The 16980-nt window shown below is 40.7% G+C and overlaps 1 protein-coding gene across 3 annotated transcripts in view; it reads left to right on the top strand.

The window, feature by feature from the left end:
• Window positions 1-16980, top strand: part of OBSCN (obscurin, cytoskeletal calmodulin and titin-interacting RhoGEF) — a 154722-nt gene that overhangs the window by 56004 nt on the left and 81738 nt on the right. For 2 of the 3 annotated variants that reach the window (XM_061474398.1, XM_061474400.1), the window contains exons 27-40: window positions 522-683; window positions 1188-1292; window positions 1968-2234; window positions 2855-3124; window positions 3917-4183; window positions 5182-5448; window positions 6908-7174; window positions 8125-8394; window positions 9179-9445; window positions 9656-9922; window positions 11514-11786; window positions 12659-12925; window positions 15374-15640; window positions 16667-16933. In XM_061474398.1, the coding sequence (XP_061330382.1) occupies window positions 522-683; window positions 1188-1292; window positions 1968-2234; window positions 2855-3124; window positions 3917-4183; window positions 5182-5448; window positions 6908-7174; window positions 8125-8394; window positions 9179-9445; window positions 9656-9922; window positions 11514-11786; window positions 12659-12925; window positions 15374-15640; window positions 16667-16933 (3483 nt within the window). The remainder of the gene's footprint in view (window positions 1-521; window positions 684-1187; window positions 1293-1967; window positions 2235-2854; window positions 3125-3916; window positions 4184-5181; window positions 5449-6907; window positions 7175-8124; window positions 8395-9178; window positions 9446-9655; window positions 9923-11513; window positions 11787-12658; window positions 12926-15373; window positions 15641-16666; window positions 16934-16980) is intronic. The other variant, XM_061474399.1, reaches the window with a different exon arrangement.

The raw sequence follows: 16980 nt of genomic DNA on the forward strand, positions 1-16980 counted from the left end.
GAAAGCTGGCTGGTTTTCATTGGAACTCTGCTCCTGAGGCTAAACTGAGGTGTATCAAGGGGTTGCTTTTCAAATGGAAAAGGCTGCAACAGCATGGAAATATGAGTCAGTTCTTGCATAAATTAGTTCAAAGCTGCAGTTTTAAAGAGGTTTATACTGAGTTCGGGGGTCTGGGTAAAAGGTATCTCCTTGTTAAACACGTGGCAGAGATTGTAGACTTCTGTTTAATTTTCATTGGTATATTTTCTCATTTAATGTGTAAGTTAAAGACTGTATGAAGTTCTGGCATCCATAAAACACTTTTGCAATGAGCTCCACTATAGCTTGTAATTTTACCTGTAGGTTCAAGCAAAATAAATGTACTTACTGTGCTGAAGAAAGAAACTACTCAGGGAGGGAGATTGATCTAGAATAAAACACAATCCCTGTGTTTTTTTTTCCATGCAAGTATGCAGAATGTAAACATACCACACTCAGTTATGGAGAAACCCAAATAAATATCTGTCTCTGTAATTTCACAGCCCGAGATATCAGGATTCTTAAACCACTGGAAGATGTGGAAGTGAATGAATTTGAGAGTGCATCTTTCGTCTGCGAGATTTCACATGATGAGGTCCAAACCCAGTGGTACAAAAATGACAACAAGCTGAAGGCTGCTGACAATATTAAAATGCGTCAAGATGGTAAGATGAAAAAGGGGGATCTCATTCTTGAATGGGGAGGGGTTGGAGTAGATGCTGGTATGGGAGACTAGGCAGAGAGGTCTGACCTCCAGAACTGAGTTAAAAAGGTTCAGCAGTGAGTTCCACTTTTGTTCCATGGCTGCAGCTGGGCTGGGCTAGTGACACGGTGGTAACTTTAATAAGGCAAGTTTGGTGTTATCCTACCATCCCATGCTGCCAGCAGTGAGGTAGGAATTTCTATCATCTGGCAGTGGGTGGGATCCTTCTGTTTCAAGTACTGTCGCAATGGTGGTGAGGTTCACATTCTACCCGTCCTTGGAGGGGTTGACATTGGGTTATCCTTTGATGAAGGGATGTAGACATAGGGGAATGGTAGGACTTGTTGCCATGAGAGCAGGTGGTGATGCTGAAACCAGATGGGTGGTGCTTAACCTGGCAAAATATCTTGGAGAGCGAAGCTGTTTGCTTGGGTGAAACTATGTCTGGTTATGCATCTCTTCTCAGGAAAGACCTATTCACTGACTTACACGTGCGTCCAAGTCAAAGATGCAGCAGAAATCAAATTTGTAGCAGAAAAGGCAGAATCTCGTGCTCAGCTTACAGTAAAAGGTAATTGCATCTTTCATGCTAGTACTGCTTATGCTCTTATATGTCACAAACCAAACAACTTCCCTCACTTTTAAAGTGAAGAAGGTTAACCAACACTTAGAGCTTTCAGAGAAAGCAAAAACTCCTGCCTATCTTACTGCATGTTAAATATCAGCCTGGGAATTTACTTTTGCTAAAAACCACAGTTTATTTTATCAGGAAGTTGTTTTTGTACCCAAAGTGTTAAAAGTCATGTTTGAACTTCAAGGGACAAAAAGCTGTATCTTGACTTTCTCCTGCATTTCCTTTTTCTGGTGTATGTTTAAAAAGAGCACAGCATTTTTTGCTATTATTTTTGGTTTTGGCGTTAAACAGTGTGGTAGAGACAGAGAGAAGGAAGATGTTTGAATTAAAACATTGAGGACCTCAGAAAATCCAAGATCAGTCCTTGCCATAACACTGCTGTGTAGCGTTGAGTAAATTACCTATTATCTCTACAGTTCAGTCACTCAAGTGGTAAAACCTGGCTAAAAATTTTCCTTGTGTACTTGCTGTGTGTTAGTTGAGTGCTTAGCACAGTGAGAATTCTTGTCGTCCCAGATAACTGAGTACAAAAGAAATACAGCTAATGAAGCTTTTGATTGGCACCTTTCATGGAAACTGTACCTCTTATTCCATCATTTTTACTCCTTTCAGAGCTGCCTGTAAAAATTGTGAAGCCTTTGCGAGATAAGATTGTTCTTGAGAAGCATCGGGGATTCCTGGAGTGCCAGGTGTCTCGCGCCAATGCCAAAGTTCGATGGTATAAAAAGGACGTTGAAATTCACCCTAGCGACAAATATGAAATCGTGAGTGATGATGTCTATCGGAAACTCATCATCAACAATGCAGATTATGAAGATGAGGACGTATACACTTGTGATGCCTTTGATGACAAAAGCAGTGCTAATTTCTTTGTTGAAGGTAGCAAACCTTTTTTTTCTCAATAGGATGCACTGGAAGGAGGATTGGCCAATTCAAAAAATCCTTGTCATTTACTTTGAAAAAACAATAACACTTTGAAAGTATTTTGATTCAATGTTGATTTATTCTGAAATCCATTGGTAATGAATTCTTTCAGAATTATAAATCAGGAACGTCCAGGAAAATTAATATCTATATAGTTTCATAAGAAATGTGGTGAAATTTCTGTTCCAGAGAAGTTTATGAAATGTATTGAAGAAAGTTTGTTGTAGGAAAGTTGCAGTAGCTCACCAATATCTTTTCTACTATCGACATCTGCATTCCAATGAATCTTGCTGTCTATTTTATAGTGCCAAGTGTTTGATAAAGGACAGGAAGGTGGCATTAGAAATAGGACTGGAAATCAGTAGATGGAGATTCTCTTGAGGCAGTGTCACAGTCTCAATGTCTGACCTATGACCAGCAATATATATTTGATTTTATATTAAAAAGGCTGTTTTAAGGCCTATCAATCTAATAAGTGCAGTATTCAAATGCAGAAAAGGTGGCATGAGTGTGTGGGCTGATAATGGCAGAGTTCCTTTGTGACTCATAAATCCCTGCTTTCTCATTCTATCCAGAGCAAGCCATTAATATTGTAAGGGAGCTGTGTGATGAAGATGTGACTGAGCCCGAAGAAGCCAATTTTGAATGTGAGATATCCATTCCATCTGTGAAGCCCCCCAAATGGTATTTACATGGAAAAGTCTTACAGGCAGGCAGAAACATCATCATGTATCAAGGAGGTACCATCCACAAGCTGACAATACTGAAAACAAGTACCGATATGACAGGCGTCATTCAGTTCTCCATTGGCAAATCAAAATCCACAGCAAACCTGCTTGTCAGAGGTAATGTTATATGCCCTGGCTTGATTTAGATCATGAAAGATGCTCCTTCCTATAGTCCCTGCAAAATAATTTTTCATACCTACTGTCTAATGTGGAGGGTCTGCTGGGTGGTGTTTTCCAGGCTGTGTGCCTGGAAGATCTGCTTATTTCCTAATTACAAATTGTTGGGGGCAATGTTGGATGCACTCAATGAAGCAATGTTTTAGGAAGGGATCTCATTAAATGATTTTGGTGTGTCTGGTATTCAAATCTATTGAGCTAGAATTAATTTTTGGTTTATTCTTTTCTTTTTGACATTACCAAAGAGGACAAAGTATATGAAATTTGCCAGGGGAGTTTATTTCTGAACTAGACAAGTTTGATAGCTCATTTACTTAATCCACTTTGTCATTGACTTGATCTGGGACAAAGCTTCAGGGCTTTTTATCTTCCACTGTCACCACAGTAAAAATCTCCAATCATGTCCTGAAGTCCTTGTTTTGTTTTTAATTTGCCCTTACCTGAATAAAAGCTTCAATAAGAGAACAATTCAGTAAGCACTGAACAGAACTGGACCATGCATTTGGTAGTTAATATACAGCATTGTCTTATAGAACCCAGCATTTCCTATGGATCATCATGCCATTTTAACTTCAAAGCACATCAGCTCCGTAAGAGAAACTTGTAGTACAATCTGAATGGTTCACAAAGCAGTTGTGAATGACATACATGAAATTCATAGGCATGTCTAGAAACAGATTAGAAACTTTTCTTCAGATTGATCCTTTCTTCTTTCCCACCTCTGCTTTGCAGATTACCACATCCAGATCACCAGGAAGATGGAGGACAAGACAGCTCTGGAGCGCCATTCAGTCATCCTGTCTTGCGACTTCAGGCCTTCTCCAAAGGTTGTGAAATGGTTCAAGGGCCATGAGCTCATCGAGCCCTCTGAGAAGTACAAAATCAAGCGGGAAGAGTATTCAGCAGAGCTCAAGATTTTGAAGGTGAAGCCTGAAGATGCTGGTGTCTACAAGTGCAGGGCTGGAAGCGCAGAGACTGAAGCCACGCTCACTGTTGAAGGTAGGAGTGGATTGCAGCAGTGGGAGCTTGCCCGTTGCATGTCTGTATAGTTCAGTATTTCACTCTGGGTTTCTCTTCTTGAGTAGAGGTAGATTCCCACACTTACCTTCTGCTAATTTTATATATATGCAGTATCACAAGAGAACTGATTGTATTATGCACTGTGCTGATATTCCAGCGCTTCTTATGAAGTAGGAAATGCAGGCAGAAGCACACCATCTGGGTAAGGCAGAAATTCATGCATCTTTGTCAAGGCACGTTATTTTTCATTTTGTCCAAGGAACTAGTATTCTGGTACTTCCACTTAAAAATGTCCCTTATGTTAAACTGTTACAGGCTTCTGATTCTGGTGCTCTTGGTTGTGGTTTTAATTTCCTGACGCTGTCAGCTTTTATAGCTGCTATGTGCTTGTCATTCATAACGATATTCTACCTCATCTGGGTATGGAACTATTTTTAGCCAATTCTTCACCCCTGGTAAAACTGTAAGAAAAGACGTTCACAGTGTCACTTTCAGCAAGACTTGGAGGTGAGCCACAGAATCATTTCTGGAAGTCCAGTGAGCAACTTTTGGTAACAATTTGGTGTTGCAGAGGTTCATCCAAATGACAAAATTATTTAATACTCTTAAACCCTCCTCTGAGTTAGCAAGTCCTTGAGGAACAGCATTTCAGGAGCAGAATAGCTGCAAAGAGAAACCTCTGGCCAAAGACTGAGAAAGGAAAGAATTTAATTCATGTTGCTCCCTAACCTTCAATGAGCTGCTTAATCTCTTACTCTTTGTAGCCAAAACCATTGTCTTCATCGCATCCTCTATGTCACAGTTTCCCTGGAAGTGAGTCGGGGACGATATAGTTATAATGTGTTTGTGTGCGTGCAGTGGCTAGCACACAGGGATGAGTGAATAACATAATAAACTCTAAACACTATGAAATCTGTTTCTGGTAACAATACTGATTTATAGTAACAGTGGTGATGGTGCACCTTGTTTTTCTACAGCCCGCAATGTACAAGTATGCAAACACCTGCAGGACGTGGAAATTGAAGAAGATAGCTCTGCTGTCTTCTCCTGTGAGCTTTCCCATGATGACGAGGATGTGGAATGGTTCCTCAATGACACCCTTCTCTACACCAACAATTTCAATGACATCAGGAACATTGGCAATTGCTACATGCTGACAATGAAGCACGTCAAGCCTGAGGATGCTGGCACAGTGACAATGAAGTCAGACAAAGTGACAGAGAGTGTGCGTCTGAAGGTGATAGGTAGGTTGTGATTACACTCCTCCTGAGTGTGAATAAGAGATGTAAAGGAGATATTATTTACCATATCCATGCAGCAAACCTGCTCATAAGCTTCACCTCTCTGGGGCCAAGCAGTAGGTGTATAGGGGCTTTCTTACAGTGTAAGTTTCTACTATAGCTGATGATTTTTCTAAGGAAGATTGTTTTGCTATTCTGCCAACAATTTCCATAAATGTTTATAATCCTTTTACTTGTCAGGTTAGCCTCAAGAGCAATTTCCTTTGCTTGTTTGTCTCTTCAATAGTGTATGATCTATAAACTGTTGTTCTAAAGGTTTTTGACTGCAGGAACCTGAGCTTCAGTTTACCTCTAAGGGTAGGGCACACCTTTAAGTAATCAATTCTGGAGCTGGACTCCAGCAGCAAGAACAAGGCAGTTTGCTGCTGTCCTTCATACGTCTTGAAGTTCTGTCACATAACTGAGTAGCTGTGGTTTCACATATTCTTCTGCACTCTCAGCAAGTTTGCAGATAACACCAAGTTGAGTATTGTGGTTGACACACCTGAAGGTGCTTGGAGAATCATCTGTCTCATTTCCATTGCATTTTTCCTCCTGATCATGCCTAATTTGTTCTTCCCATTTAACAATCATTTAACTCTTTTACTCTATCCACTCAGAGAGTCTGAAGGATTTCCTCTTCTTTTTCTTCATATCTGGTCAAAAATTCCTTTTATAAATATCTTCCATGTCAAATGTATTTTAGACAATGGGAATCAATAAGTCAAAGAGGCAAGAAGAAAAATGTTCATGAGAGCAAGGAGTGCAGCATATCTTTTTACTGCTGTTCCTACTGCATAAGTCCTTCATTGTGAAAAAGACAGTGCCAGCTCTCTGGCTTTAAAAGACCTACATCCCAATTACTTTCCTTCACATGTATTTTCTCTAACCACCTGACTCCTTTCCATGTGCAGACTCCTGCAAGGAGAAGGGATGTTCCCAGAGAACATCTGCTCTTTCATGATGCAGACAAAGACTTCCTTAAATGTAGTCTATCTTGTTGAGTAGCTATTTCATAAAAGCCACCCTTCTGGCCTTTGCAAGGCCATGCATGCCATCTCCAATCGCCATGCCCTGTGACGGGATCTCATGTCCCTGACAGATGCCCAGCACAGTGAAAAAAAGAGTTATTACAATCTCACATGTGCACAGCCAAAAGAGAGACCATGATTACAGCACTGAATATCACAACCCATGATATGCAATATGGGCTGCCTCTCTCCTTTCTTACATCCTCCCATTAATAAATACTGATTTCCCTAAAACTTGTGCCAGTCATGAGGTGTGAGACTGTTCTAGGTTCTGCATTGGTACCAGCAGCATTACCAAAGGTTTACTTAAGCTCTTTTTAAATATTTAGTATCAACTGAAAAGGTCTTGATTTAAATATCCTGGTTATTCTGTTTTGCCCATTAACCTTCAGAGAAGCCTGCTGTCTTCATGAAGTCATTGGACGATGTTTTTGGTGAGGAGCGAGGTATGATTAAACTGGAATGCGAAGTCTCTAAAGAGAAGGTCAAACCTGTTTGGAAAAAGGATGGTGTGAAGCTCACGTCTGATAACAAGTATGAGCAGATGCAGTCTGGGAAGACCCTGAGCCTCCTTATCCATGACCTTGAAAAGACAGATGCAGGTTTATACACCTGTGATATTGGCACTGATGTTGCCAAGTCAAAGGTCAGCGTTCAGGGTAAGTATTGTAGATGATGCCCAGTCAAGGGATACTGCAAATATGAGTGGCCTTGGACACTTGGTCTCACACTATTTCTCCATTAGCTTCATGTAACATAGTGGTGTCTGAATAATCCCTGTTACTCTTTGTTGGAAGTATATATGGTGATTCAGAGACAATCACTTCTCAAGAATGTACTGAGTTTTTCCTTCCTGAACATTCCTAAGGTGCAGAAATCCTCCCAGAAGAGTGAAAAATTTCTAAACCAAACAAACAAAATAAACAAGCAAACAAACAAAATTTCAAACAAACAAACAATAAGCCAATAAAAAAAGAAATCCCAAAACCAAACAAACCCCGAGTGGCTTGTGTTTCACATTTTAAGCTATTATCTGAAAAAAAGTGGCTTAAAGCCCCTGTTGTGGGAACACAAAGTACAACACCATTGTCTGTTGAAGAACCCAGAAGTTCAGCCTGTCCTCTAATCCTTGTGGCTGCTTGAAGGACAGAGAATTGTTCATGGGTTTCAAATTTATAATGATAATGAGATAAATTTTGAATTTGTCAGATTTGAACACAAAGGGGGTATGGTGGTGACAAGCTAACAAACATCCCATTTCTTCTATCAGCATGGAGAAAAACTTCACACAACATCCCAAAGGTTTCCTCTGACAGCTTTTCTCCCTTCTAGCTCATTGAATCTTGAGTTTCTCCACTGAGCTCCTCTTCATGCAGGCCTTCCAGAGCAAAGCCAAGAGATTCACATGTCCCCTTTCCTATAGCTTTGTGGTAACTGAGTGGACAACGTCTGAGAAATCCTTCCCATGTCAAATACATCTGTAAGGAATGCAGTGATGCCCTGCCAATCTAGTAGATAAACCAGTGTGATGAATTAAAATGTTGATACTACTACTCATGTCAATCATAGAAGTCTTTTCTCCTTGTATTAACCTACATTTTTTTTCCAGAACTGAACATTGGCATCACCAAACGGCTAAAGAACACTGAAATCCAGGAGGGAGAAGATTGCACTTTTGAATGTGTTCTGTCCCATGAAAGCATTGATGACTTCAACTGGACACTGAATGGGAAAAAAGTGGAAAGTGGAGGGCGATTTAAAGCCTCTAACATGGGTCGAAAATACACACTAAATATCAAAAGTGTGACGCTTGATGATGCTGGAGAAGTCATTTTTACTGCCCGTGGTCTAACCTCCAAGGCTTCTCTGGTTGTGAAAGGTAATGAGATCAGAAAGATTCTGGGGTTTGATTTCTTGGGTGTCTTTTCATAAGGGGTCAGTAAACCTTAAAGGAAAACTCTTGTTATGATTAAAGTGAATAGCAGCCTTTCCTGTGAGCCTTGAAGCACTGAGATTTATTTATTTTTCCTTAAAAAACAAATGCAAGGCTGAAACCTTTTATAGATATTTGAGAATGACAGAATACACTGGGTAGTATAATTGTACGGACAATTACCACCCAGACTCTGTGCATCAGATACAATCACCCAAGGCTCCTCAGGTAGTTAGTGGAGAGAAGAAATAGGTAGTTTTCAAACATAGTTCATCATCCACAGTTAAACCTATTTAGGACAAAATAAATTGTTCCTTGAACTCTGTTACCTGCACTTTGCTATACAGCCAGAAGTGATCTGCTGTCCTGGGTTGAGTGCCTCTGCTCTCTATAGTGTAGATGTCTGTATTCAGTGAGATGCATGCCTCTAGTAAATTCAGTGATGGTGAAATGTCATCCTCTGAAATGAATGACATCAGGACAAGTCTTCAGTTCCTGTAATCATCAAGATATGCATTGAGACCTCTTAACTGCAATTAATATCTTGTAAAGAGCAAGAATGGTTTTCCCCTCCCTTTCCTAACACAAAATGGATGACTCATTGGGGATGTGAAAACTTGCTGGATATTTGAATTGCAAAAACCTCAGCCATATAGTGAGTATGATTTTTAGTCAAAAGTGCCTTTTTTTGTTTGTTTATTTGTTTGTTTTCCCCCTTTCTTCCCTTCAGAAAAACCCACTGAGGTTACAAAGCAGCTGGAGGATAAAACAGCAGCAGCAGGGCAGGACATCAGCCTGAGTTGTGAATTGTCAAAACCTGATGTGAACATCAGGTGGTACAAGGATGGAAAAGCAATCCGAAAAAGTCAGAAATATAACTTGCACCAAGAGGGTACACGGGCCATTTTGATCATCCATGACTCCACAGTCAAGGACAGTGGGGAGTACACTTGTGAGACAGAGGTCTCTAAAACAAAAGCAAGGATCACAGTGCAAGGTCAGTTGAAGCTTGCATAGGACTGGTACAAAAGCTGGAGTAAATATCTAAAACCTGTGGAAAATGATCCTGTTTAGGGAGATAGAAGAACAAGTTTTAGTTTTCTAAAACATCATAGATTAAAAAACTTTAAAAAAAAACACAAACCTCTGAAAAAACACCTTGTAGTTACTGAAGAATCTTATGTGCACTCTCTCTCTCTTCTTCCAGAAAAACCCAATTATTTTGTCAAAGAGCTTTCAGATCTGAAAGCTGATGAAAGTGGAACTGCAGTCTTTATGTGTCAGAGTGAGAAAGCTGCATCCTCTGTGGTCTGGCGGAAAGGCATGGCTGAACTCAGGGCTGGCAGGAAATACGAGATCATACAGGACGGACAAGTCCTGCAGCTGACCATAAAAAACTTGGAGAAAAGTGACAGTGACACTTACACCTGCGACATTGGTGATGCCCAGTCCAGGGCCAAGCTAGTCGTGCAAGGTATGCATGAGAGGAATGTGTTTGTACATCCCGTTCCTCCAGCAGAAAACATCGTATGTGTAGACAGAGCTATTTCTCAGCATATGGGTAACAAATCCACTGATTTCTGGCTCTGTCTCATTCATGATGTATGTACACTGCCCAGAACATGAGGACAAAAACATAGGAACATGCAGACAAGTCAGTTTGAAGCAATTACACAAGAAGTACTTTTGGTATGATTTGAAGCCCAAAATACTGATGTGAGGAGAGGCTGGTGTTCCTGTATGAAGATGTGATAGATATAAGTCAGAGTGCCTGCTATTAGATGAAGGAAAAATTATTCAGCCTCTAGGTTTTTCTCCATGTCCCTTGATGCATCTTTCTGTTAGTAGTTTTTAAGATGGGATGGGTAAATGAGTGGTCCAGGGATCTGCACCTTAGAGATGAAGGGTACAACACAATCTCCAGCTGAAAAGTACACCCCAACAGCTTTTAATTGAAGCTATGGGTGGCAAATGAGCTGTGGTGGCCGCTGTTAACAGCAGGGCAGTGTTTAAGGGAAGGGAGTGAGGTTTGGTTGATACTGTTCCTCACAGTTCCCTCACTGGAGCCCCAACTGGGAGAAATCATAGACCTGAAACTGATGAAACAGTGAAGAGAATAGTAGGAACAAGTCAAGAATAGTCACATGGAGATGCAGTGTTGGTGTGCACTTATTCATTGTTATAGTTGGTTATTAAAAACTAGGGGGTAAAGGCAGGCTCTTCCACCTCTGGTCATCTGATAGAACAGCCTTGTGAAACAAAAAGTGTGCTTAATCCCCATCATGGCCTCAGGATCTGATTTACCTGAATTCTCTGGAAGGTTTCTAATACCAGCTTTTCTGAGTGAAAAAAATGTTTTTATGAAACAAAACTCAAGATAAAAGTAAAAAAAAAACTCTGTACCAGTTCTGTAAGTAAGAGCAACATCAGATTTATCTTTGTATAGTGATAGCTTTGTCTTATTTATTTATTAATGATGAAGTTATTTATTTATTAATAATTAAGTGTACATCTATATCTATACAGGCAGGTTTTGGGGGCTGTTGTTTTGCTTCTTTTTACTAAAGCTGCAATCAGATGCTCTCTCCACTTCCCACTGTATTTATTTTTGGACTAAGCTCAAAGAAGGTGCAGCTGGGTGCTCCTGTCTCATAGAAAGCAAGTTATGTTTGCTCTAGAAAAACAGAGGGGCTGTCATGGAAGGGATGCTTGGTGATGTTTAGAGCCCAGTAATGCTGTTATTTCAGCATACTTTCAGTCTTTACAGGTAGTTTCATTAGGGGAAACTCTGTAACACTAGATTTGTATTGTGTTGGCTAGTTGTTCTGCTATGTGTTCTGGTGCTTTGAAGTTGTCTTCATCCTGTTTTGGTGTGTGTCCTGTATAAATTGCCTCCTGTGAATGGTTTTTGTGTTCAATAACATAGGAATTGTGTTTCAGTCTTCTGTATCATGAACGTATTTCTTTCTTGAAATACTTGCATGGGAAATCTTGGAGTTTTCCATGTCGATTTTCATGCTAGAAACTGAAGAATCCAGTAATTGATATATCTATGTTCCTTTCAGGCCAGAAAGTGCTAATAACAGAAGACCTGGAAGATGTCACTGTGTTAGAAGGAGAATCTGCCATGTTCAAATGCAGAATCTCTCCTGTAGACTATAGCAAAGTGCAGTGGTTTTTGGATAAAACCCCTCTCCATACCAATGAACTTAATGACATCCAGTCTCAGCCTGGTGGATATCACTTGCTAACATTGAAAAAACTCTCACTGAAGGACTCGGGGGTCATTACATTTGAAGCTGGTGATAAGAAAACTTCTGCCAGTTTGGTTGTTAAAGGTAATTCCATCATAAAAACCGCAAGAGAGGAAAGAATGGGTAGAAATAGGCACGGGTTAAGGTGGGTAGGTGAAAAAAAGAACAAAAAATCTACAGATTTAGTCATATGTATACTGTATATGTTCAAGAATAGCATTACTTATATAATGAAGCTACAGCTAGTACCAAAATCAGGGTTTGGTCTCCTTATTTATTGGACTTTTGTGAATTTAAAAGTGTTGAGCCAGGGGGGATAAGATCTACCTTGGTCAATTTGGCTATCGGTATCTAGCTTAGGCTACTTCTATAAGCTGTGTAGAAGACAAGCACTTCCAGAGAACTGTTAATCTTCTCTGTCTTAGACTATTTTGGAAGTGAATATCTGGTCTCTGAAGGCACCTGTCCTCTTATACCCTACATGACCAGTCTGAACTATCTGCCTTATTTTTAGAGAGTACTGTTGAGATGAGACCTGCTTTAAATGACTGGCATTGAGAAACCTGTATTTCAACACTTCATGCAGAATTAACTTTTCCATGTTCAGTTAGAGTGTTCAAACTAATCAGCTCCCAATGAAAAGGGCTTAGGAACATCATGGCTTCACCTTGCTCCTATTTAGTGAAATGTGAGAGAGGTTTTATTTATGTTCTTCAACAGGAATATTGTCTTGTTGGTTTGTCTCAGATGGCATTGGGTATTTACTAAGCAACACTTTATGGCATGACTGGTGCCTTCTTGAGGACTTTATAGTCGTGAACATCAAATCATTTGCTGTTAATCTTGATCTGTAGTTTTGATACAAGTAATCTTGAATGTAAATCTCGCAGATTACTTCTGATCTGAAAATTCACACCTCTTCTGAAACATCTCAGATGGCTTTTATGTGATTCTAGAGAAGCCCTGCATCTTCACAAAGGAGCTGGTTGATACTGAAGTCACTGAGGGAGAGGATGTGATCCTTCACTGTGAAACCTCCAAATCAGACAGCCCTGTAAAGTGGTGCAAAGATGGGAAGAGCCTTAGGAATTCTTCCAAGTATAACATCAGTCGGTCGGGATTTGAAGCCAAGCTTGTCATTCACAGGGCAGAAGAAAGAGACAGTGGCAGATATGAGTGTGAGGCTGGAGCAGCTAAAAGTAGTGCTGTTATTACTGTCAAGGGTAAGAGCATTTGAAGTGATGGCTTGGGTCCTAACTCATCATCTAACACCAAGGTCAGAGTAAAAAATTTAAATTATAAAAATGTGAAGCTACACTGAAAAAAACCCTCATGACTTTGCATCACAGTGCAGGACAAGTTATATGGAACAGCACCCAGATAGGTGACAGAATATGAAATAGGAAAATTCTTGATCTTACCTGTTTTTAACTATGTGAAATTTAAGTGTCTAAGCTCTCTAAAGAATCATAGAATGAATCATTGAATCATGAGTGGTTTGAGTTGGAAGGGACCTTAGAGATGATCTAGCTCCAAACCCCTGCAATGGGCAGGGACACCTTCCACTAGACCAGGTTGCTCCAAGCACAGTTCAGTAGGAGATCTACCCATCATCAGAGGTAGTCCAGAGGAAGGATGAATCGTCTTCTGACGCTGTCTCCACTAATGGCTTTCTAAAAGAATGGAGCTCACACACCCACACTTGTCTGGGTAATTGATTTAGCCAGCCAAATTTATCAAGAGTAATGCACCCAAAGAATGTCATCATGCAGGAGGTGCTATCTAAAGGGTTGTTGTCTGAAACAAAGCAAGAGTTCCCTGAACAAGTTGGATGAGCATGTTAGGTAAGCGTTGGGTCTGAGCTGTGTCAGAACAGGGCTCGCCTACTATGCATCTTACAATCATTCCTGCTTGTCTTGAGTCACTGCCTAGCCTTCAGGTTGAGGAGAAGCTTGGGTTTCTGTGAGTAAATCACTTGTTCATATGGGCAGGTTGAAGCAGGTACAGGGAGGTTATTAATGTCACAGGCTGTGTTTAGCCTGGCCAGTGGGTATCCTGCATGCAGCTGGTGTAATGTACTTGGGAAAGGGCAGATCCAAAGCTGCACTTTGATTAAAGTATTCAGTGTGAACAAAAAGCATTTGGGTTGTTGGAATAGCTAACCGGAACTTCAGAACATGAAGAAGGAAGGCAAGCTGCTCACACTGTTTATCCAGAGCACAAGCAAGCCAACCTAAAGCTGAGATCTGCTGTGCAAGGGAAGGGAAGACCTTGATGATGTAATGGTGATGGTTAACGGTCCCAATTTGCCACGTCTTTCTGTAGCACTAGGATGTTTTCTAAATACATGTTACACACAATAGAAAGATCTGTGTTGACTTCAGTAGGAGCTGGATCTCACCCATGGCCAAGAACAGTTTCCTGTTGGAAAAAAAACACATTCATAATGTTACATAGCAGTCCATTTTTTCCTTTCTCTGTGAAGGGTGTGAATGGATTTAGGATTTAAACACATGGATTCAAATCACCAGCAGATGTCAAGTCGTAAATGACACTGAGTATCTTCCTGTATATACTAGGGTGACATCGGAACAGCAAGGTGCAAAAATAGCACAAAAAAATAAAGTCAGTAGCCATGTGAGATTGAGTGTCCCAAACTAGAGGTAATAGAGAATAGGCTGCAGTTTTCCAATAGTCACAGGACACAACATAATGAATCAGTAGCTGACTTGCATATTTGTAAGCAGAAGCCCGGAAGAAACTGGGGGTGTTTCATGATCTGAGGGAAAAAAATTTCAATTGAGTTTTTTCCCCAATAAGTGCTTTTCCTACACTAGCTCACCTTAAAGCCTGAATGCAGGCTGTGACAGAGCCTGCATAGGAATCTTAACAGGGACACTTTCATGTGCAGCTGTGCTTTCCTCTCCATGTTTGCTCTGTGCTGGTTTTAAGTTTGTATTCATGTTGAATAAAACTATGTTGTGTGTTTTTTTTACAATGATAATACTGCTGGTCATGATAGAGAGTGCTTTGCTCATTCCCATGTCCTCTGTGTTACAGAATCATAGAATGGTTTGGGTTGGAAAGGACCTAAAGATCATCTCATTCCAACCCCCTACGATGGGCAGGGACACCTCACAGTAGACCATATTGCTCAAAGCTCTGTCCAGCCTGGCCTTGAACACTGCCAGGGATGGAGCATTCACCACTTCCCTGGGCAATCCATTCCAGTGCCTCACCACCCTCACAGTAAAGAACTTCCTCCTTATATCTAGTGTTAGTTATGCTCAGAGAAGTTTTACATTTTTTGTGCCAGTGGTCTAGTTCTCACCACGCACCTGCAACGCTGCAATGCACTGCTTGTGTAATATGTGCATAGTGCATATCCAGTGCAGTGCAGCACCTGCCACTAATGTTTATAATGACAACAGTAGTAGTAGCAAAGTCTTTGATAGTGCAGATAGTGGTTAAAAGGAAAACAAGCGTATGGTCTCAAATTCTGTTTTGCTGCTGTAGAGTGCTGGCAGGCAGATGTCAGAATCTGCTTACTCTTTGTTAGTGATTTTCCGTTCCTGTGGTTTTCTAGCTTAATAACAAAGTCTGAAATAAAAACAGAAAAAGTATTTCTGATCTTGTGTGTTTCCTTAAACATTTGCAATATTCTTTTTCAGAAACACCAGTTCTTTTCAAGCAAGAGCTCCAAAATGAAGAAGCTAAAGAAGGAAAACAAGTCAAGCTGACCTGTGAGCTCAGCAAACCTGATACCCCAGTGAAATGGATGAAAGGAGACACCGTTATCTATGCTAGTGAGAAGTATGAATTTAAGCAGCATGGTACTGTGGCGGAGCTCATTATTCGAGATGTCAAATCGATAGATTCTGGAGAATATACCTGCAGCACTGGGAAACAGAAGACCACTGCTCAGGTGAAAGTAAATGGTAGGCAGATTTACGTACATTTCCACACATTTTTAACACATTGGTTAATAGGTCTTCTATTTTAAAAAGTCACATAGCAACTCTCTGTGTTATTTTGTGGCAATGTCATCTACAAAGTCATATGTAGCATTCACAGGTAACACTGCATACTTGTAAATACTTCTATATATATATAACGCATGTAATCTCACGTTACATGCCTGGGATTTTAAATATGTAATTTCCCACAAAGCAAAAAGTAAGTAATGCAGAGGGTTCATTTTCTATATCTTACATTGCATAATTCCTGACCTATCAGCTATTTTGCATGGCTGTGATTAAGACTGGAGTCAGACATGGAGACCAGGAGCATTGGAGCATAAGAAGATGAAAACAGAAGTCCAGTCACTGCAAATTGCAGGTGGTGAAATGATGAATGTTTAGGCCCCTTAATTACCCAAAACATACTCTTAAAAGGCTCTCAGATGCCATCTGCACTCCCCAATGACCTTAAACAAATACAGTTCCTATAATAGTATAGCAAAAGTAGTATGTGCTAGAGCAGAAAGCAGGAGAGATATAGGGCATGAATGTTGTCTTGGAGCCCTGTAGCTGTATCATCATCATCAAATGGTTTGGGTTAGAAGCGACCTTAAAGCTCATCCAATTCCACCCCCCCTGCCATGAGCAGAGACATCTACCACTAGACCAGGTTGCTCAAAGCCCCATCTGACCTGGCCTTTGTTAGGTGAGGATGCCGAGAAGACTATGAAGGGGTCCTTATTAAAGATGAGAGAAACCTCCAACATATTCCCAAGAATCTACAGTGAGGTGATAACATCTGAGGGAGAGATTTCCTCCTGCTCCCAAGCAGAATAACTTTGATGCCACATACATGAAGTGCACTTTGATGCCAAGGGAGGGTCTAGGGCTGCTCAGCTCATGTGGAAAAAGGCTGGTTTTAAGAAGTAACAGCTGTAATGGGCCATTTGCTATACAGCAGGTCAAGAGGGCATGTTCTAATCTTTGGTTCTTTTGATTTTCTAGCTGTGCCTGTCCTTTTCAAACAAGCCTTGGAAAACACAGAAATGGAAGCAGGGAAATCTGTCTCCTTAAGCTGTGAACTCACAAAAGCTGATGCCACTGTGGTGTGGAAGAAGGGAGAAGCCACACTCCAGGCAAGTGCCAAATATGAAATGAAGCAGAAGGGGACAGTGGCAGAGCTGGTGATTCATAATGCAGAACCAGAAGATGCGGGAAGATACACCTGTGACACGGGAGACCAGCAGACGACAGCCCAAGTCACAGTCCATGGTAGGAATATGACACCTGCTTGTGACCATTTCTTATTGTTCATGCCT

This window comes from Pezoporus flaviventris, unplaced genomic scaffold (genome assembly GCF_033815535.1).
Source record: "Pezoporus flaviventris isolate CSIRO_AGI_PZ_B2104156 unplaced genomic scaffold, CSIRO_AGI_Pfla_v1 ptg000079l, whole genome shotgun sequence".
Lineage (NCBI taxonomy): Eukaryota > Metazoa > Chordata > Aves > Psittaciformes > Psittacidae > Pezoporus > Pezoporus flaviventris.